Raw genomic sequence first — 23,958 nt, 5'->3', positions numbered from 1 at the left:
CCCGAGCATTCTCCTACTAATATAACTCATGTCCCTCCTCTGCACATGTCCAAACCATCTCAATCTCGCCTCCCTCACCTTGTCACCAAAACGTCCTACATGCGCTGTCCCTCTAATAAACTCATTTCTAATTTTGTCCATCCTCGTCACTCCCAACGAAATCCTTAACATCTTCAGCTCTGCTACCTCCAGCTCTGCCTCCTGCCTTTTACTCAATGCCACTGTCTCTAATCCATACAACATCGCAGGTCTCACCACAGACCTATAAACTTTCCCTTTCATTCTTGCAGATACCCTTCTATCACAAATCACTCCTGTCACTCTTCTCCACCCACTCCACCCTGCCTGCACTCTTTTCTTCCCTAACACACTCTCCATTACTTTGCACTGTTGACACCAGGTACCTGAACTCTACCACCTTCTCCACCTCTTCTCACCTCTTCTAAACACCTGATTGTAAGATTCATAACATTTACACTTTTATGCTGGAACAGGGTTTGGGTTCTGCAATTGAAGAAAAATGTCAAAATGTACATATTTGTGCCTCCAACTTTATTGTACAGAAACCTGTAAATTTCACAAATAATATATGATAGAAAATGTGAAGTGTTTTCCCATACAACTATTCAATTATGTTAACCATATAATTGAACTGTTAGTGCTGAATGATCCAGATGTTCTGTTTTGAACTTGTTTGATTGTCGCTTAGTGGTATCTACTTAACACCAATATACAGTTCAACAGCAAGCAGAACATTTAGAGAGTACGGTAATAAATAATGGACGAAACTCCTTCAACTTACCATAACACCTGTGGCCTTATTTGAGTGATTATTTTAAGTAAGGTTTTGGGTTTATGATTATTTTATTAGATATCAATCATTTTTTGAATCATTAATATCAATCTGTTAATAGAATGCTGTGCTAATAGTAACATAAGAGTCTTTTTATATAAAGTTAATTAAGCAAAGTCATGTGACAAAAATGACAATAAGAACATTATTGCCCTAATAAATCATAGTAATTTGGATACTTTGAAGGCAAATACTTTTGTACTTTTACTCAAGTGAAAGTTTAAAAGGAGCACTTTTACTGAAGTGATATTTTACCTACTGCATCTCTATTTTAAATCAAGTACATGGTTTGTATATTTTGTCCACCACTGGGTGCATGTGAGAAGTGTCATGAATACAGCACTGAATACAGAAATGATTGCTGCAGAAGAAGTGGCTTAGGGGCTAAGGTTTTGGTCAAGTGATCAAATGGTTGTAAGTTTAAATCCCAGCACACGAACAGTCACTGTTAGCTTCAGGCTGCTTTGCACAAGGGTGTAAACTAAATATGTAAGCTCTAAAAGACAAATCCTTTTGCCTAACCGTTAGTAGTAAAGTTCTTTACTGAAATCATTGTATATATCATTACACTGTACATGACCTAAAGCTCTATGGGTTTTATCATTTATACGTAACTGCGCGTTAAATTTATTACCCCTCTGAGCCACTCCAGATGACACCAATATATCAGGCACCAAATCCAAAACCAAATCTCACTGGATACGACATTCTCTACACAAGACACAGATGACTCATCGTGAAAATTTCATTACAGATCCTTTTTGTGTCAGCCCACAATGACAGAGAGGCTTTGGGAGAGAGAAAATTGCCAGTCTTCCCATACTACAGGACAGTGGATCTGTGAAGGAGGAAGACAAAATGGGAGCCAACATATAAGTAGAAAAAAAACAAGATATTCTGAGATTCACAGAAACCTCTTGTCTACCTGACACAATTTCCAAAAGATTTGTATCTCCTCTTAAGTCTTGTACAACATTTAATTACTTCCACCCTCTTTACAACTGAATTGATTCATTTTGATCACATGCAGTAAATTAAACCAAGTATTGATCAAGTGTAGAATACACACTTTAGCCCAAGCAATCATATCTTATAATACACAAAATCTGCCCTCATTTGAGGACAACTTAAATGACTGATTGTGGAGGGAAAAAAAAAATCTTAGGCAAATGTACAACAGAGCAACAAGAAAGAAAATAAAACTAAATAAATTCCTCTGGTGCCTAAGGGAGCACTTTATTTTTAACCCTAATCTCAGCTGTGACATGCACTTTAAATGCTGTATCTGCTTGTGTTTTTTGCTGACTTTGTTTTTTGCATTATATTTTATTCATCTCAACATCTGGAGCAATGAGGAAGCATAAAAAATTGTTTGTCTTCACACCAGATATTTGTCAAAAATTGCTGAAAAAAAACTAAACAGCTATAAATTATCACAATAAAGGATAGTTAACATGTTTATATATATATATATATATATATATATATATATATATATATATATATATATATATATACACACACACACACACACACACACACACACACACACAAAAATCACACACACACTGTCAGGCTGCAGACGCGGAAGCCGATATAGTCCGATCATTGTCCTTTTATTTCAACAACCGTACAACACAAAAACACTCATAAGCCGTTGAAAACAACAAACAAAGACATCCGCTCGATACGCGTTGTCCGCTGAGTTCGAATGTCCCAAGCATAATCCATAAAGCCTTCGGCAATGAGTAATCCAAGTCGGAAGTGGAATTCGCATATACAGCCGGCGGTCGAGCAGCCACGCGATTGTCCAGCTTGACAATATAACGACCGACAGCCTGTGACTCAAGAACGTGAGTTTATGTAGTCTGATCTTTCATGAGCCACAGCTGTCGGTAATCTTGGGAAGCAGCGTGACTGCTATCGAGGGGGGCGTGGCAGGGTGGATCTCTGACAGCTACAGACGGGGGCGTGGCAGGGTGAATCCCTGACAGCTACAGAGGGGGGCGTGGCAGGGTGAATCCCTGACACACACACACACACATATATATATATATATATATATATATACAGTGAGGAAAATAAGTATTTAAACACCCTGCTATTTTGCAAGTTCTCCCACTTAGAAATCATGGAGGGGTCTATAATTGTCATCGTAGGTGCATGTCAACTGTGAGAGACATAATCTAAAAAAAAAAATCCAGAAATCACAATATATGATTTTTAAACTATTTATTTGTATGATACAGCTGCAAATAAGTATTTGAACACCTGTCTATCAGCTAGAATTCTGACCCTTAAAGACCTGTTAGTCTGCCTTTAAAATGTCCACCTCCACTACATTTATTATCCTAAATTAGATGCACCTGTTTGAGGTCGTTAGCTGCATAAAGACACCTGTCCACTCCATTCAATCAGTAAGAATCCAACTACTAACATGGCCAAGACCAAAGAGCTGTCCAAAGACACTAGAGACAAAATTGTACACCTCCACAAGGCTGGAAAGGGCTACTGGGAAATTGCCAAGCAGCTTGGTGAAAAAAGGTCCACTGTTGGAGCAATCATTAGAAAATAGAAGAAGCTAAACATGACTGTCAATTTCCCTCGGACTGGGGCTACATGCAAGATCTCACCTCGTGGGGTCTCAATGATCCTAAGGAAGGTGAGAAATCAGCCCAGAACTACACGGGAGGAGCTGGTCAATGACCTGAAAAGAGCTGGGACCACCATTTCCAAGGTTACTGTTGGTAATACACTAAGACGTCATGGTTTGAAATCATGCATGGCACGAAAGGTTCCCCTGCTTAAACCAGCACATGTCCAGGCACGTCTTAAGTTTGCCAATGACCATTTGGATATTCCAGAGGAGTCATGAGAAAAAGTCATGTGGTCAGATGAGACCAAAATAGAACTTTTGGGTCATAATTTCACTAAACGTGTTTGGAGGAAGAAGAATGATGAGTAACATTCCAAGAACACCATTCCTACTGTAAAGCATGGGGGTGGTAGCATCATGCTTTGGGGGTGTTTTTCTGCACATGGGACAGGGCGACTGCACTGTATTAAGGAGAGGATGACCGGGGCCATGTATTGCGAGATTTTGGGGAACAACCTCCTTCCCTCAGTTAGAGCATTGAAGATGGGTCGAGGCTGGGTCTTCCAACATGACAATGACCCGAAGCACACAGCCAGGATAACCAAGGAGTGGCTCTGTAAGAAGCATATTAAGGTTCTGCCGTGGCCTAGCCAGTCTCCAGACCTAAACCCAATAGAGAATCATTGGAGGGAGCTCAAACTCCGTGTTTCTCAGCAACAGGCCAGAAACCTAACTGATCTAGAAAAGATCTGTGTGGAGGAGTGGGCCAAAATCCCTCCTGCAGTGTGTGCAAACCTGGTGAAAAACTACAGGAAACGTTTAACCTCTGTAATTGCAAACAAAGGCTACTGTACCAAATATTAACATCGACTTTCTCAGGTGTTCAAATACTTATTTGCAGCTGTATCATACAAATAAATAGTTTAAAAATCATATATTGTGATTTCTGGATTTTTTTTTTTTTAGATTATGTCTCTCACAGTGGACATGCACCTACAATGAAAATTTCAGACCTCTCCATGATTTCTAAGTGGGAGAACTTGCAAAATAGCAGGGTGTTCAAATACTTATTTTCCTCACTGTATATATATATATATATATACACACACACACACATATATATACAATATGTACACACAAACATATATTAAGTACAAACTGTACAAACCCGATTCCAAAAAAAATTGGGACTCTGTACAAATTGTGAATAAAAACAAAATGCAATAATGTGTAAGTTTGAAATTTCTATTTCAGAATACAACATAGATGACATATCAAATGTTTAAACTGAGAAAATTCCTAATTTTAAGGGAAATAATATTTTTAATTTCATGGCATCAACACATTTTAAAAAAAAAAGTTGGGACGAGGCCATGTTTACCACTGTGTGGCGTCCTCTCTTCTTTTTATAACAGTCTGCAAACATCTGGGGACTGAGGAGACAAGTTGCTCAAGCTTAGGAATAAGAATGTTGTCCCATTCTTGTCTAATACAGGCTTCCAGTTGCTCAACTGTTTAAGGTCTTCTTTGTTGCATCTTCCTCTTTATGATGCAACAAATGTTTTCTATGGGTGACAGATCTGGACTGCAGTCTGGCCATTTCAGTACCCGGATCCTTCTTCTACGCAGCCATGATGTTGTAATTGGTGTAGTATGTGGTCTGGCATTGTCATGTTGGAAAATGAAGGTCTTCCCTCAAAGAGACGACGTCTGGATGGGATCCTATGTTGTTCTAGAACTTGGATATACCTTTCAGCATTGATGGTGCCTTTCCAGATGTGTAAGCTGCCCATGCCACACGCACTCATGCAACCCCATACTATTAGAGATGCAGGCTTCTGAACTGAGCGCTGATAACAACTGGGGTTGTCCTTATCCTCTTTAGTCCGGATGACATGGCATCACAGTTTTCCAAAAAAGAACTTCAAATTTTGATTCGTCTGACCACAGAACAGTTTTCCACTTTGCCACAGTCCATTTTAAATGAGCCTTGGCCCAGAGAAAACGCCTGTGCTTCTGGATCATGTTTAGATATGGCTTCTTTTTTGACCTATAGAGTTTTAGCCGGCAACGGCGAATGGTGCGGTGGATTGTGTTCACCGACCATGATTTCTGGAAGTATTCCTGAGCCTGCGTTACTGTTAAAATTAACTTTTTAGATACTTTTTTAAAGAACCTTCTTTAATGTTCCTATTAATTCCCTTTTATGCGTTATGGTCTAAAAACACAAAACTGACTCAAACACAAAGTAATTTTTAAGCACTATTTTATTTAAGTCAGACCAACACAAACTGAATATATCACAAGGATTTCTGAAATAAATAACGAAAAAAGCTGAATTATATATTCACAATCAAAAACTAAAGTGGCTTCTGCTGTTGTGTTGAGCTCTTAAAATGTTCCATTAACAGCTGAAGTATGAAAACTATCAACAATGTAGAACAGAACACCGGATTAGCTTCTAGCTACTAGCTCCTCAGGCATGGAGGTCCTGGAGGAGCTTCAACAGATTGGAGTTGCTGTTTATCGCAGTAGATACGAGCTTCGAACCAGAAAGACACAGCTTACATTTGCCTTAAAAGTTTTTGTCTTTATACTTAACTAAAGTGAAATAATGAGCATATTTCCACTTTGAGAAACTCGTGAATAACTGAATAAACAGAGACACGCCCACAGCGCGTCTTTTTCGTGTATACAGTGGGTAATCCACCAATCCTACAGTACATCTTCTTTCTGTTTACAGTGGTTCCTTCACCAATCCTACAATGCGTCGCTGCTGTAAACAGGTTAGGCTGTAGTCTACACTTCAGCCGAAATTAATTCATTTAAAAAAGTAATGGGTAACGCACCATACGGTAACGGTAGCAAAGTTACTTTATTTTTAAAAGTTACCGGTAAATATAAGTTTATGAGATTTGTAAATTATTGCATTCCTTTTTTATTCACAATTTTTACAGTGTCCCAACTTTTTTGGAACAGGGTTTGTACCTTAAACCTAACTTTTTTAATACTCTAATCAACCTGGGCATTACAAATATGGATGCTTCATGCAAATGTATGTTTATTATTAGCGAAACCAAACTCAATTTAGAGCATGAAGACAAAATTATTTTTTTTACCTTTTAAACTAACATTTACATTGGGAAAATTTGTGATGCAAAGCGAATTTTCCCATAGGAAATAATGTCAAATCCGTTCCACACACCCAAAGATAATCATGTAAAAATAATTTGAATGGTATTTTACATACAAATTATTGTCCCTAAAGTACTGTAAGTGAAACAAATAACAATGATTTGTGCACATTTTAAAGTAAAAATAAAACAAATTAACCTGTACTTTACCTTTGAAAAGAGTCTTGGCTGGCCTGAGGGAAATGAGAGGGAGGAGGAGGAGGAGGAGGAGGAGGAGGAGGAGGGTTATTGCTTGGAAGGAGAATTTCCTTCCATTAAAACACACATGGTCACAACACTATAGTAAACAGTATGTTCGTGCGAATGCTGCCTATACATGGGATACACACTGAATGAATCTGAATATGTGGGACGCTGACCTCAACTCCCCAGTGTCTTGCGTAATCTTTGTTCGCAACGCAAGTTACAGCTCATAAGGAAAGATAAATTTTAATAACATTTTTTGCTCACCCTGCAAAGCATTTATAAAGCATGTTACGTAAATCATCAGGACACCAAACGGAACTTTTGCTATGTTTCCACATGGACAGTTTTAATTGCCTGATGTTTGCATCATGGCGGATTTTGGTGCTTGATTTCAGACTTGGCACATCAGCAAAACAAATATTAGTGATTAAAAATTCTTTTTTTGGTGGAGTCCTTTTTTTTTTTTTTATATCTGAGTAAGGAAAGGAGGTCATGTTGCGTTTAAGGTTTTAATTTTGCCTCTTTTATATCTATTTATTTATATTTTTTATAAAAATAGTCAAAGAAATGCTGCTGCATTATTTACACGTTAATAAAATTAGTGCCTTTAAAATATATCTGCGTTAACCATATCCCACTAAAGTAAGTACCCCCCTCACATTGCAGCAACCATTTTATTAGATCTTTCCAAGGGACAATACTATAGAAATAAACCTTGGATATATTTAGAGTAGTCAATGTGCAGCTTGTACAGCAATACAGATTTACTGTCCTCTGAAAATACCTCAACATACAGCCATTATTGTCTAAATAACTGGCAACAAAAGTGAGTACACCGTAATAATAGCTGTATAATAGCTGATAATAGCTGTATGTCGTGTAACCATGCAAAGCCACATGTTCTATTTATCATGTTCATGTTTTTGTCTGCTTTTTAGGACCATATAAATTTGTGTTTCTTGTATTAGAGCAGTTAAAAGTTGGTACTTTGAGTACATTTCTCTCTCTTACTGACCACTGGATGTTCAACATGGCAAAGAGCTCTCAGAGAATTTAAAAATATAGAATTGTATCTCTCCACAAAGATGGCCGAGGCTTTAAGAAGATCAGTAACACCCTGAAACTGAGGTACAGAACAGTGGCCAGGGTCATACAGAGGTTTTCGAAGACTGAAATTTCCACCGGTACCCTGTTGGCTAACGATACCTGTGGCAGTTGTTGGTAACCCGGCCTCGACCGATCTTGTATGAAATTCATATTTGTGATTTGCATGTTGTATTTGGCACATTTATCCGGACTTGGGACCGGCACTGGCTTGTGCAACCCTAATGGCTGGGTTATTTTTATTTAAAAAATCTTTTTTAAATAAATATATTAAAGGCGGGGGGGAGTGGTGGCTCCAGCGATTAAGGCGCTGGGTTGCCGATCGGAAGGTCTGGGGTTCAAGCCCCGGTATCGCCAAGCTGCCACTCTTGGGCCCTTGAGCAAGGCCCTTAACCCTCTATGCTCCGGGGGTCCCTTATGAGGGAAATATCAAGGTCCGTGACGTCGGAGTGACGTGGGGCCGCCTTCCCGTGGGCTCACCACCTGCAGGAGGGACCGTAAGGGACGGTGCTGTGAGGATTGGGCAGCAGTCGAAGGCGGGGGCCTGCTTAGACTGCTGCCCCCGCGACCCGAATTACGGATAAGCGGGAGAAAATGAATGAATGAATGAATGAATATATTAAAGGCTATATTAAAACCTTTAACACAACACACATTTATTTACGATGTCCTTTCTTTAATCAGATATAAAAAAAACTAATAAACTCAACTATTACATTGTATTACTGATGCGCCTCAAGGTCAAGCACCAAAATCTGCAAATATTCTTCCTCTTCTTCTTCTTCTTCTTCTTCTTCTTCTTCTTCTTCTTCTTTATAGGCGGTTCGCATTCTTAGGTAGAGCATTACCTCCATCTACTGTGGCAATAGATAAGAGACTTATATTCCTATCACCCAGACAAAAAACTGCCATGATTCACACATCCCGCAATTCTTGTGAAAACATAGCAAAATTATGTTTGGTGTCCTAATATTTATTTAATTTAAAACACCATAATTATTTTAAAACATTTAGAAGAATATTTTGTCTTCATGGTCTATGTAGGGTTCACTAATAATAAACATACATTTGCATAAAGCATCCATATTTGTCGATTACCATGTGGATTAGAGTATTGAAAATTAATTAAATTTAAATTTAGGTACATTTAGAACAGATACAAATGCGTGATTAAGTTGTGATAATTCGTGAGTTAACTCATGACAATGATGCGATTAATCACGAATAAATATTTTAATATACGTACATGTATAAACATAAATAACTTTATAAATCAATTAATTTAAAAAGAAAAAAATATATCTATAAATAAATATATTTATACTTATAGGGCTGTCAATCGAATTCAAATATTTGATTTTGAAGTTCCAGAGATTGCTGACTGGGATGTAGCTTCTTACAACACAAAAGTAAAGACACAAATCAGCCTGGTTACGTGGTCACCTAATTTGTTTGAATTTGTGTTAAATTACATATTTGCATGCAGAAATATTTCAATGCTTCACAGTGTGAACGCAGGAGCGAAGTGCTGAATTCTGTCAAGTGATTTCAGTCACTTAGCTTCTCTCTATTCAACAAATAACTAAGGATGGTTTTCTCGTTTGAGCTCCTACAAGAAAAAAAAAAAGGCTTTTTAGAGCTTACTTGAGATTCTAGAGGAGATACTAATGGAAATAAAGAACTTATTCTGTCTAGTCTGTCCTGAGTTTTACTCTCCTCTAGTTTTCTAGTTTTCCCTACAATAAAGAGTTGAAACAAGATCTGTTAATATCCAAAGCACAGCCAGCACAAGGCCTTGGACTAAACTGATTTGGTATCTGATGCCACAAATAACAAAATGCCGCCTTGCCCCAGCCAGCAGTTTCTAAAATGCAGCCTTGCTCCCAACTTTCAGCCCTTGTAAACAAGCCTAACGTTGGGTCAGACTGGATGTATCGAATTTCACACCTGCTTTCAATGAATGTTAATGGAAGTTTTGCGTTAATGGACGTTTTTGTGTGTGTTCTCTATTTGCCTGTCTCTTTCATTTCTTATGTGATATTATATCTTATCTGATAAATAAGGAACCCTCTTAGAGAATAGCAATATAAGAAATGTTACCAGCACACACAACACTGGACTGAACATTAACAAATTACTTTCTGAACATCTAGCAGCCCAAAATAATTATTTTTACTAATAAATTACACACACACACTTTTAGAACTGCATCTATTTTTATCACAGTCTTAAGAATGAAAATACTAGAAACGGTAAGAAATAAAAATGACATATTACCATTTTAGCTCTATTGTTCTATGAATAATAAATGTGTCTAAATGTTCTTACACTGTTAGATCAAGCATATAGACGTTAATTTAGAACCACTTGTATGACCTTGAAAATTTGACCTTTCTCTCTCTCTCTCTCTCTCTCTCTTTTTTTTTTCTCTTTCATGCTATCCAAAAACATCAGTTTAGACTTTTTTAGAATTTGTGTTTCATGACATTAGAATACAGTGGGAACAACTCACTCAGTGCACTTCGGCATAAAGGGAAGCGAAGGATTTGACAGTCGAATATAGGAAAAAGAAATGCTTCGAAGAGATGGTGAATCATTTACAAAGAGACAGGCATACAAAATGTATCCAAAAAAAAATCTAGTAAAAATAAATCTAGTCTTGAATCGAGAAACAGGGTGTTTGCTTTGTGCTCCACAACAAAATTTTGCAAGCATCTTGTTTAGAAACTACCGACTTATCGGTATCTATGCTGGTCTGAAATAGTTTCTCAAAGGGTTCTTTCACATAAATAGATTTTTTAATTGCACCCTGATGGTGTGAAACAGGGTAAAGTGAGCAGGTAAGAAACCAGCAATTACAATTACAAAATGCTTGGTCAAATAATACATAAAATAATATTTCATAATATTGTCTAAAAATAAAATTAATTCAAATCAAATTAATGCTAAACTTTTTATTATATTGATTTAACTAAATTAAATGAAATTGTTTCAATAAAATTAAATAAATGAAAAAAACTATGATTTCCATGATTGTTTTTTATTGTTCAGTTATGCACAACGTGAAACCAGACCACATGGCAAACAGACAAAAAGTATTTTTAAGTATTATACATTTTGCATTGCTCTTTCATGAGCACATAGATTGATAAGATGTGAAAGGGCAGCTATCTGATTTTGTTATTCAAAATGTTAAAATGTAGCAGTACTTTTTTTGTTCTTATTTTAAGGTTTGTGAGGGGCTTGCTTGAAGTTTTTTAGTTCAGTGCTCAAAAATAAATAAATAATAATTAATATAATAAGGTATATAACAACTCAAATAGGAACAAGCTGCTCAGTGTGACTCATACAGTTTATGTGAGTATAGAAGCTGATCAATTTAAATGGATTATACACATTGAGCAGGTAACAAAACTAATTTAATTATTCTGTTTGTTAAAATGATGAAAAAAAAAAAAAAGCTTAAAGGGAAGACTGGCAAAACCAGACATATTTATCATGCTTTTTGTTACAATGTACAGGATTGTGCTGAGATCAGAACGTTGGAGAAGCCCCTAGTAGACCATAGAATTTTTATTGCTCACTGAACTAGAATTCCTATTGTCTTGACACTGAAAGCACACACACACACACACACACACACACACACACACACACACACACACATACATATACTGTATATATATATATATATATATATATATATATATATATATATATATATATATATATATATATATATATATATTACACTTTACCAGGCTACACTGAAACCTAAAGTGACAGTTCCATGCATTCTGAGTGGTATTCGAGAACCAAGCTGGGTAGATGATACTGTCTTGTGCATGGCACTGTTATCCCTTTCTGTCTGGTGTAACCAGGAACTTCAGTCACACATCTGCCACTTCAACCGTAGTTCTTCCCTCACCATCTGCCAATGCTCAGGAGACACAGCAGCTCAGGCTCTAATTAGAGACATTTGAGTCATTTCACTGTATAAGCATGAATGCAGCCTCATTCTCTCTCTCTCTCTCTCTCTCTCTCTCTCTCTCTCTCTCTCTCTCTTTCTCTCTCTCTCTCTCTCGCTCTATCTCTAAATATGGACTTATTACAGAAAGTCTCTACACTAGGGAAAAACCATCACAGCGCAGTGAATATACTTAACCAGTCCACTTAAAATGAGGCCAAAAATAAAGCAAAAACCCAGATCTATTTTGACAGAATCTATTTTTCAATCTCACTTTACAAATGAGCAGTATAACCATGGTAATAACAGCAGCATGAGAGAGAAAGGGGGCATCAAGCAATCCTTACCTGATGCAGGTTGATCAAAACATCTTTCTCAGGGGCATTGCCTCCTGTCGCCATGGGGACAGGGAGGGGCACAGCAGCAGGAGTGCAGGGGGGGGGGGGGGGGGGTCTGAGATCAGCCCTTCTCTTTGACCGTTGGGTTTGCAGTCAGCCTGTGGGGTGGCATAACCTGAGGAAAAAAACACACACACCTAAGCACATAATCACTACTACAGCCTCTAAGTGTGCTTCATGTAAAAGCATGGGATTCAGATAACTAACATATCAGCTATTTCTGAACCAAACGTTACAGTGGGGGAAATAATTATTTGATCCCCTGCTGATTTATTTTTCTTTGTTTACCCCTACAAAGAAATTAACAGTCAAGAGTTTTTATGGTAGATTTATTTGAACAGAGATAGACAGAATTAAGAAAAAAACTTTAAAGAAAGTTTATGAATTAATTTGTATTAGATTGAGTGAAAAAAGTATTTGATCCCGCACCAAATTAAAAAGAATTCTGACTCCACCAGACCCAAATTAGTACTGTCCCTTTAGGAAACGATTCCTAAAATCAAATTGTTATGTTTAAAAAAGACACCAGTCACAAAATCAACCACTTCTATACAAACTTTTCCAACACCATTGGCAAGACCAAAGAGCTGTTAAAGGACATCAGGGATTGTAGACCTGCACAAGGCTGGACTAGGCTACAAGACCATCAGCATGATAATTAAAAAAAATTTTATTAATTTAAAATAAACCTACCATAAAAATAAACCTACCATAAAAATAAACCTACCATAAAAATAAACCTACCATAAAGATTCCAAACTGTTCATTTGTTCATAAGGGGTAAATTTACAAAATCTGCAGGGGATCAAATAATTATTTCTGCCACTGTATGAATGCAATGCATGAACAAAATTAGCAGACTTGACTGTGCCTACTAAGGATTTCCACTTTCATCTACCTTCAAAACTCCAACTGTGGTCTATAAAACATTAAATGTGTTTTTATTTCATTAACTCCAGGCAACTCTGCTTTAAAGAAGTACTCTTCTCAAAGGAAAGAAAAGAACTGTGTGCACACCAGTCCACACCTTCATGCACCAATGTTATGTGAACAGCAAGTTTCAGGACAGCATAGTTGTGAATCACACACAGTATGATCAAAGATAATGCGAAACCAAATGTGTGAAACATATTTCTTATCCACAATGTGATGTTTTATTACGTTTTTGCTCTGGAAAGCGGCTTTATCGTCTCTTAATGATGTGTAATGTTTTCTGTTTTGGTTGCACTTTATATTAAATGTCTGTAATACCTGTGTAGTAACACATAAACTATTCAGGCAGCTAAAGTGTACTTACTAAGTATGATTTCACTCTTACAGATTGCTTTGGTTTGTATTATTTTGACATTTTTACATTTGTATTAACTGGTGGTTTCAATTCTCACATATTTACAGCATATGCTAAGGTATTTAAAACTGTACAGGAAATACTTTTTTAAATATAGAAAATATTAAATTCCTTGAGTTAACCCAACAAAAGAATGTTGCAACTCTGATATTGTACAGAAATAATATTTTTTTTAAAGTTCAACTTAATATTGTGTCTTGATTACCTGTAAAACTTGACTCTTGTAACACTTGGAAAGCTACACGTATACTGTAATGAATCTACTGAGGACGAGTATACTGTTACAGGTGGCAGAAATAAACATATGTAGGGAGTAGTTTCCCTAGAATTCTGCAAGCAACAAATCAGGATGCAAAGTAGAAGGATTCTGACGTAAAACTTAGCAACCATGGTAGTAATCTGTAGTGTCATATTCAAAGAAAACTTCCTTCACTTTTTGTGAAAGGCTGGAAAGGTAAACCATTACCTAAGGTTAGCAAAGAAATGAAAAATAATGGCAAATAAGTCTTGTGACTATATGTAAAGAGTTTGGTTATGGTATTGGTTATTATCTGTTATTTAATTCTAACTAGTTTCCATTTAAAGAGTAGGAATGTACAATTTCTATTTCCCAAGAAAGAGAAACCAAAGAATAAAAATGACAAAGATACCTTCCAGTCCAGTACATAGGAACTATCTGCTTACTTAATATATAATTAATAATGTTAAGGGGGTACTGAATTCCAAATTTGTATTCATCTATGATATTTTGAAAAGTTTAAATGTTACAATGCAAATACTGCATAGAAATCCACATAAAATAAGACTACAATATTTACATACAAACTGAAAAAAGTTAATACACATACAGTACATATTTACATAAATCCATGTAACTGGTTTACACCTTATGTAATTATACAGAACTTCTCTTTAGTTACATTATAATAGCATGTACAGAATAATTTAATGTCTAACTACACAGCAATTAGAGACACATTATAAAGTGGGACCTTTTTCACACATGTTGGGAATCTATGTTATGCCATCAGTTTTGTCTTATTTTCAGCATTCGTAGTGTGCTTTAAAGTAATCACACCTGAGCAGGTCCTTGGTCTGTAAATATGCACCACAGCTGGGCAACAACACCAAATTTAGCTCTCGGTAAAATTAATAACAATGTCTGGTCAGGAAGACAAGGGTAAAGCAATTCTCTTCTACACATTCATCGGATTACAGTAAGAGAGAAAAAAAAAGCTAAAAACACAGACCTGCCTACTCAGGAAAAGGTCAGGACTTGGCAGTGCCTCAGTCTGTCTACCATCTGTTCCCCTTTTGCACTTATAACCAATCCAACCAATTTGGGTCACATGACACAAAAAACAATGATTATGACCTCTGACATAAATATGCATTATCAATGAAGCAAAATATCTGCTGGAAGTCAATAATCCAACACCAATGTTATAACTGAAATAAATTTGCCAAACAAACACATACTGTGCACACAGACATAAGTACCCAAGCCTTGAAAAATCATTTGATCCATGGATTTTTATCATTGGAATATTTACATGGATATAGGGCATCTTTTTTTCTTCCCAGCCGCACAAATGCTTTTGGAAGGAGTTTATTAATTGCTCCCAAAATAACATGGCTTGTGTGCACACTGCTACATTAATAGCAGTTTTTCACTTGGGGTAACTGTAGAAGGAAAAATTATTCACTAGAAAGATTACCCTGCTCTATAAATATGCTTGACAAATAGATTCCCTGCTGTGTTTTTTGTAACAACATAGAGAGCATAACCCAGAGCAAAGCAAGAACTGTTTCTGAGTTTGTTAAAGTGTGACCTTTTCATGAATTAAACATGCTTAAAATCCATATATACATACATACACAAACACATTCCAAAACCGTGGGCAACCTCCACTCTGCAGGGAAAGTATTAGTAAGATTGGTCCCCTTAGTTGAAATGAAAGGAAACAAGCTAAAAGCATACAAACATAGTCAATTGTATTCAAGCATACAAACAAGACAATTTTGTATATTACTAGTTTGTGGTAGCAGTGTTGGGAATCAGAATCAAGTTTATTGGCCAAGTGTGTTGACACGCACAAGGAATTTGTTTGCAGCTGTTTGTGACTCGCAAAAGTACAGACATAAATAACAACACTATGGAACACAATACCTTCAAATGGCTGTGGTCAGATATAGAATCTATTAGGCAAGTGCATAATTACTGTCAATTTTGTAAAAGTTTGCAAAATAAATAAATAAATGCATTCACCAAAGCATTATGATGCAATAGCTTTTGTCAGAACATGCAGTTTTTCATAGGTTACAAACTTCGAAAAAAGTAATAGGCTGTTTTTTGCTACATTATGTTTATACACTATTGCAAATTTTGCTAAAAAATCATCACTACAGAAGATAGTATATATAGTGTCTTGTGCAAAAAGTAAAATTTGCTATATTGTGGAATACATTCAGCCCATCTGAGTGAAGGATTTCTTCTTTAGCAATGGATATTTAATTAATAACATCTCTCTTTGCAATGCTAGTTGAGTATTTCTGTGCAATGATGTTAGGATACAAGAAGAGAAAAAGTTCTGCCACAATCTCTCACCTTTGGAACCCCATTAAACAATTATATTGCTCCGTACAACCTTGGAATCACATAGGTTATCGTAGTAGCTGACGAGTAGCACATTTTTACTACCCATTCACTTATATAGGACTCTAGTCCATCTGCTGCTATGCACAATTAGTCAGCCCCTTCTCTATCCTGTCCATCAGTGAAATGGACTGCTATAGACTCACTGCTGAGCATATTTTATTTAATTGCTTGATCATTTTTAGCAAAGCAATAGAAACGATGCAGTACTGGTTGGTGTTGCGGGAAAAACAGCATTAAAAAGGTTTATTATTAAAGTCCACCAAACATAAATGCCTTGCTGGCAGTCATCCTGTGTTCAGAATCTTACACTGATGAAGAACTAGATGATGATTTACACAGATGATGTTTACTATGGAAAATATCAGCTGTAGTCATTAAAACCTACTGAATAGGTGAACAAGATAATGTATGTTGGTTTAATAACGAAACACAGGGTACCTGTTTCAGAGGTTAGAGTCAATGAAAATAATACACCACCTTTGTTGGTTTTAAGATGCCTCCTTAAGCACGTCAAATCGCATAAACCTAACCTAAATATACATAAAAAGGGGATCTGCTTCCTGTATCTAATCAGTGTTTTATTTTCACTCCCTCTTGCCTCTAATGAAGCATCAAAGAGCCACAAATGATTTATGAAGCATGTCAGCATGCTTTACCACTGCAGAGCCTAGTTTATAAAGAGAAAACTGCCAAAGTAACGCAGAGCCTTTTAAAAAATCCCATGAGGGGAGCAGACACAAACCGAGTGAGTCACACAAACAATTTAAACAATGCAAATGACTAAAACACTGTTTTCGTTAGTTAAAAACTAAGGAATAATCATTATCCTTTACATTTTAGTGCTGCCATTAACGTGAATGCATATACAGATATGGATTTTATTCTGCATGCAACACTTACATGGACTGGCAATCACTATAGATACATAGGATGTAGGATTAATGCTCTTTGAATGTGTACATTTTGGACCAGGGCCATGGACTTCCTCTAGTGCACATTGGTCATAGTAAGGTCCACCTTTAGGAATCTTTAGAGATTAAACATACTTTCTTTTTCCCCTTGTCCTTCTCAGATGATTCATTGGCTTATATTGAAGGCTGTTTAATACCAACAGTTAAGCCACATAAGCAAGATTCAGGTTCTGGTTTTTAAATGAATAGGTGTCTACCCCTAAATGTCCTTGAGAAACCATTCAGCAGTGGCACCGTCAGCATACAGCTACAAGCACAGCATAGTTACAACAATGCATCTTGCAGTGTTCAGAGGTGCCTGGTATACAGAAACGAATTTGCATATTAGACCAGAACAGTCCATTAATTTATCATTTGTTTGCTTACTGCACCATGGAGAGCAACCTAAATAGAGTGCATGCTAATGACATACATGTGGCTATTCCCTGAATAAAACTAATGCACTCACTCAGCTCTGACAATGTCTCCATAGCTACAAGCCTAATGTGTAGTTAATATAGCATGTGCTTAGGTAATTATTAGCAGTTAAGCTATCCATCAGTTTATAATTTTCCTTTCGAAGAGAAAAGCAAAAGTATACAGACTCATCCTATTCACCTTCATGTGACCAACCTCTAACCGGATACTGGCTCAGACAGCCAAGCAGAAATCTGAATCGTGCTCAGAAGTTTACTGGACATGGAGGCAGTCTAGTAATCCTATGTTTATCGTGGTGGTTACGTTCCAAAAAGCGCCCCAGTAATCGGACGCCATCCCAAAAATGTGATGTTATGTATACATTACGTCATTAACATTTTACTTCATTTTATAATTAATAATTATATTTTTATTAATACCTTTTATTTTGTCAACATAAAACTAAATAAAAACTTCCTATTCATTTTTTTGGTCTATCGTGCAATTCGCAAGAGACCAGGAAAATCAGCTAAACAAAAAAGTTATGTGGCAAATGTAAAGCAGGGGATTACTGTATATCAAATCCATAAAACCTTATATACAAATGTCTTAATAGTGTATATTTTTTTTACCATTAATCACCAAGTTCCAAATAATTATTTAGTAATGTAACAAGCTACTATGATAAAACTTAAGAAACTTAGAATTGTATTGATCATTAGGTCTTATGAAATACTAAGACTATGGTGGCCCATAAGTCAGCATATGAACAAAAGAAAACCACAACAGCAAAGTCTGAGGGACCACAAAACAGGTATTTGAAGGATGGTTATAAAAGACAAAATATAAGCTTTTATTTGTGTTTATTTTAATCAAAGCCATTCATAAGATGCAATTTTAGATATGCTGCCAACTTTGCACGCTAGGTTGAGAATATGAGTATTCTAAGATGATGAAAATATGCCTGAAGGAGGTTGGGTTCTCCCTATAATAGCTTAAGTAACTGCACATAAGATCGTTTTAGGCTATCTAGATCGTAATGAATCCATTTGCACTAACAGTAATCACAGCAGCACTACAGCGCCGGTCTTTCCATCTATGCCGATTCCTCAGTGCTGAACTGTTTGCATGGACTTGAGTGTGACAATCTCAGCTTGCAGAAGCCTCTCGAATCCTGCTAACAGGTGTGATCACAGCACAACTCCTACACAGTGAAAATTACCACACCTTTGTGTGCACATGGGAAATTTCTATTAGTTCAGCAGCTGTGGCAGTTCATTCTGAGTGAAGCATGGGTTAACAGTCTGGCACCTTTTCCGTCCACCTGCTGCAGCATCAGCTAAGCTTAGATGATCACCAGGGTGCCTTACTTACATCATACAGAAAGTGACCCCACACTTATACACTTTTATGGACTGTGATCATTAGTCGGTTTGGCTTTTGCCTGAAACCTAAAGCTTTTTGAAAACACAGCAGCAGATAATTACTATAGATTTTGGTGTAGCAGGATGGCATTAATAACATCAATGCCTAAAACAAAATTACGCCAATTATCCCCCATCTGCTCCTATAGACAGGATACCACTTAGTAAAGATACATTTACCTCTGTTCTATGTACAAATACTTCCTCCTCAATATGTTTGTTTCTTTTCAGTTGATTCTTAATAAATTTTTGCCCGTCTTATTACAAATATACTGTTTGGTTATTGTTATTACCTCATTGGTATTTGCGATGTTGATAAGATAAACATGAAATATGCAAATAAGTGCACCAACAAACAATAATTTATTAATGTTCATTCTAGTGATATTAGGATTCTTATCTCAGTACTTCCAGACAGGGTTCAAGTTGGTATTTGATTGATATTATTTTTAAAAAGATTTAAAGCATAACAAATCATTTGCCTTTTTTTCATTTTTGAAGGCCTTACACCATCCCACTGTAGAATCTACAGATATGATGCTTTTGCCTGACCCCAATACCGAACACTACAAATCACTAAGTGAATAGTTTGACAAAAACAATCATCTCTTTAGGGTATTTCTTTAAAGATTTAACACAATGCTGTAGCTGGTTATGTTAAACAATAACACAATCTCCCTGAATGCCCTAGGGAAATAGCCGGAGCATTTTTATTATTTTTTTAACTGTAACATGACCTTGCTGAAACTGGCCCCTGTTAACTCTTAATGTGTGTGAGTGATACCAACATATTCTACTCCAACATTGTGTTCTGCTTTATGGTTGATATTATACCCATAACATTTCCTAAAGAGCACCAACAAACCTAAACATCAGATTTGAACATTGATTTATAACAGAGTTCTTCTTTTTCTGTAATAGAAGTAACTGAAGAGAAATGCATAAAACCTCACCTACATCTAGTACACAATGTTCTTTAGAAACCATAAAATGAATCAGCCACTGGAAAAAATAAACAAATTGATATATGTCCCCAGTCCAACAAAAGCTTTCCAGGTGACGAATATGAACTCTTGGGTTACAAACATGCAGCTGGTGCAATGAATGAATTTGTATTTATGACTCATAGCCTAGAGCCTTCAGGTTGTTAATGTGACCCAGACATCCACTCAAGGAATCTCTATTTATAATAGTTATAGGGCTCAAAATAATATCTCTGGAATCAAATCATGGCATTAAGATAAGAACTACTTTAGAAGCTGCATAACTGGAAACACAACAGATTTACTCCAACATACATAATATTTCAGACTGAAAATGTACCATCATCTATATTTAAAACTGTAGCATTTACAAGTTTTAACCCCTTGCTTTTGTGAATTGGGACCCACATGAAAACTATTTTTGGAAAAATCTATTCACTCAAGAATAAAGAATGTGGGACGAGAAAGACACACGTTTGCTACTGCTAATTATTACTTTCATTTTGTACCAACTTTATCTGTGAACTCTTCATTGGTCTCAAGAGATAGTAGAACTAAACTGGGTGTATTGTAACATATATTACATTTTATTTAGAGTAATTAATTCTATACACCCTGAAACTGAGGTACAGCACAGTGGCCAGGGTCAAAGAGAGGTTTTCCGAGACAAATTCCACTCATGACAGGTCTCGCAAGGGTTGATCAGAGAAGTTGAGATCTCATGTTGTGTGTCAGGTGCAGAAGCTGGCTTCAAAAAACAGACTCATGAGAAAGGTCCGCTTGTCAGTGCTCAGGCCATACGCCGCACACTGCAACAAGTCAGTTTGCATGCCTGTCTTCCCAGAAGGAAGCCTCTTCTGAAGCTGGCTCTCAAGAAAGCCCGCAAACAGTCCAAGGGCATGATTTACTGGAACCATGTCCTGTCGTCTGATGAGACTTAGATAAACTTGTTTGGCTTAGATGGTGTCCAGCATGTGTGGTGACGTCCTGGCAAGAGGTAACAAGAAAATTGTGTCTTGCTTACAGTCAAGCATGGTGGTGGTAGCATCATGGTCTGGGGCTGCATGAGTGCTACTGGTACTGGGGAGCTGTGGTTGATTGAGGGAAACATGGACTCCAATATGTACTGTGACCTTCTGAAGCAGAACATGATGCCCTCCCTTCAGAAACTGAGCCAAAGACAGTTTTCCAAAATAATGTCAACCCCAAGCACACTGCCAAGATGACAACTGCCTTGCTGAGGAAGCTGAAGGTGAAGATGATATAGTGGCCAAGTATATCTTCATACCTAAACCCTACTGAGAACCTTTGGGGCATCCTCAAGAGGAAGGTGGAGAAGTGTCATGTGTCTAACATCCAGCAGCTCCTTAATGTCATTATGGAGAAGTGGAAGAGGATCCCAGCAACAACCTGTCCAGCTCTGGTGAATTCCATACCCAGGAGGATTAATGCAGCGCTACATAACAATGGTGCCCACACAAAATATTGACAGTTTTGAAATGCTCACTTAGGGTGTACTCACATCTGTTTCCAGTTATTTTGACATTAATGGCTGTATGTTGAGTTATTTTAAGAGGACAGTAAATCTGTACTGCTATACAAACTGCACATTAACTACTGTACTCTAAAATATATCCAAGTTTCTTTTTTATAGTATTGTTCCTTTAAAACATAATAAAACGTTTGCTAAGTGTGAGGGGTGTACTTATTTTTGTAAGATTCTGTACATACTTAAGCCTACAGTATATTTCAATTGAAACATGTCTCAGTGCAATCTATTATACATGCTTCTTCTATTTACCTAAAAGATGTGGAGGCCTTTTTACAATAAAGGAGTGGTTGCCATATTCTGTTGACTCATATGCAAATATAAAATTTAACTATAACAAATCTGTGCAAGACAATGCAAATAGGATTTTAATGGCATAACTCATGGATTATATTCCTGAGGCAAAGAAAGTGTAAAAACAATCATTTCTATCATTTAAGAGATATTGTCTATGATAAAAACCTGTCTTCACATATTGATGCATCAGTGACAGTTTTCCCATTGCAAAAATTATAAACATATGAACATATGAGCTTTGTAATCTGTACTTTAGCTATGTAAGCATTAGATGCCATGTGCTTTAAGACAGTTTTGTCTTTGTGCATGATCTGTGTTGTCACATCAGTGATTTAGAAAATATATCAAATCCAATCCAGCAGCATGGGTCAGTATCACCAGTTGGTGTTGTACTGGTTTATCAGTAGTTTCTGAGGTTTGTTCTATGGTGATATGAATATGATATATACATACACACAACATATATATGGCACTTGAAGACAGCTCTGCAGTACATGGTATGTATTATAATATATAGGTTTGCTAAAGATACATAGGTTGCATTAAAAAATTATGTCTGCAATGTTAAATTCTTATTACACATTTATATGTGAAATTTATATTATATATAAATATTTCCCAGTGCAAGCTTGCTCTAAAATTAGCCAATTAAATAGGTCTGCTTAAAGAGCTGTTATAGTGTATTAAACGCAACAATCGTCTGAAATGAACTGAGCAATAGACATATATATATATATATATATATATATATATATATATACACTTTGGCATTTACATAAATGACCACATCCCTTATCATTTAGTATACTAGTATTAATGAAGTGCCACCGACTCCCGTCACCCTGTTCACGCCTCCTACAGAACATCTTTCACCTGCCTTCCATCCTGCACGCATTTAGCACACACTCGCTTATATACACACGTCCTTCACCCTTCGGCACTGCTGAGTTAAAAGCAGGGATCTGGAACTGGTGCGCAGAGCCGCGGTGCAGCGCAGCTGTCCTTTCTGCACAATGGCACCGAGGTAAGGCTCTTTAAGGAGACGGCGCATCTTCGGAACAGAACGCATGAAGATCAGGGGGAATGGCGCTCGCCTACCTGCATGTGTGCGTTTGGGCAGTGGTCTCGGCTGAAAGGTTGTGAAGACGCGCGGTCAGAGAGCGCAGTGCTCCCGGAGCTTCATGCTGCTGCTGATAATGAAGGCACTCGCCTCTCCTCTCCTTTCCTCGACTCTCCTCCGCCTCTAGCACGCCTGCTGCCGTCTACAGGCGTGAGAATGACGTCTAGAAGGGGGGGCATCACGTGATGCGCCGCGTCGTCATCTCCTCCAAGCATCGAAGGGTGGACTTGATTATTTGTATGTATGTATATATATATATATATATATATATATATATATATATATATATATATATATATATATATATATATATATATATATATATACAAATAAGCAAGTGTTGTAGCATAATATAGGATTTTTAAGGAAACAACTGAGGTAATTCTGAATTGGATGAATAAAACTTATATCTTAAAGTAAAGGTGGACAGAGGTTCACTGATCTGCAAGAAAAAAAAAACCTATCTACAAATTGTGGAACAATTTTTAAATACCAAATCAAATTTTGAGATTTTGAATATCTTATCATATACAGTAAATCGTTTCATCAAAAGAAACCTCTGGACAAGGGCGAAAAATCAATACTGGATGTCTGTGATTTTCGGGCCCTCACGCAGCAATAAAAACAGGCATGATGTAATGGAAATCACTGTATGGGCTCGGAAAACCTCCAGAAATCATTGTCTGGGAACACAGTTTAATGTGTCATCCACAAATGCATGTTAAAACTCTGTCATGCCAAGAACAAATATATATGTGACAATTAAAAAAACAACACAAAAATGCTGCCATCTTCCCTGGGCCAAAGCTTTTTTTAAATGGACTGTAAAAATGGAAGATTTTAATGGAAACCATGGAGGAGATGCTACACAGTGGTATACATGGCTCTATCACAATTATTGTTGCAGCCATTA

At 36.7% G+C, this 23,958-nt stretch overlaps 1 protein-coding gene across 1 annotated transcript in view; it reads right to left on the bottom strand.

Annotated features, from left to right (window-relative positions):
• slc4a3 (solute carrier family 4 member 3) overlaps positions 1-23,237 on the bottom strand; it is a 64,594-nt gene extending 41,357 nt beyond the window's left edge. The window contains exons 1-2 of the mRNA XM_083537488.1: positions 23,024-23,237; positions 12,248-12,413 (exon numbers count right to left, since the gene is read on the bottom strand). Coding sequence (XP_083393614.1) covers positions 12,248-12,301 — 54 coding nt within the window. The 5' untranslated portion in view covers positions 12,302-12,413; positions 23,024-23,237. The remainder of the gene's footprint in view (positions 1-12,247; positions 12,414-23,023) is intronic.
• Between the last annotated feature and the right edge of the window lie 721 nt (positions 23,238-23,958).

The sequence above is a fragment of the Silurus aristotelis genome (assembly GCF_946808225.1).
Source record: "Silurus aristotelis genome assembly, chromosome: 3".
In the NCBI taxonomy this organism is placed as follows: Eukaryota; Metazoa; Chordata; class Actinopteri; order Siluriformes; family Siluridae; genus Silurus; species Silurus aristotelis.
The sequence above is the reverse complement of the archived record's forward strand: the minus strand, read 5'-3'. Positions and strand labels throughout refer to the sequence as shown.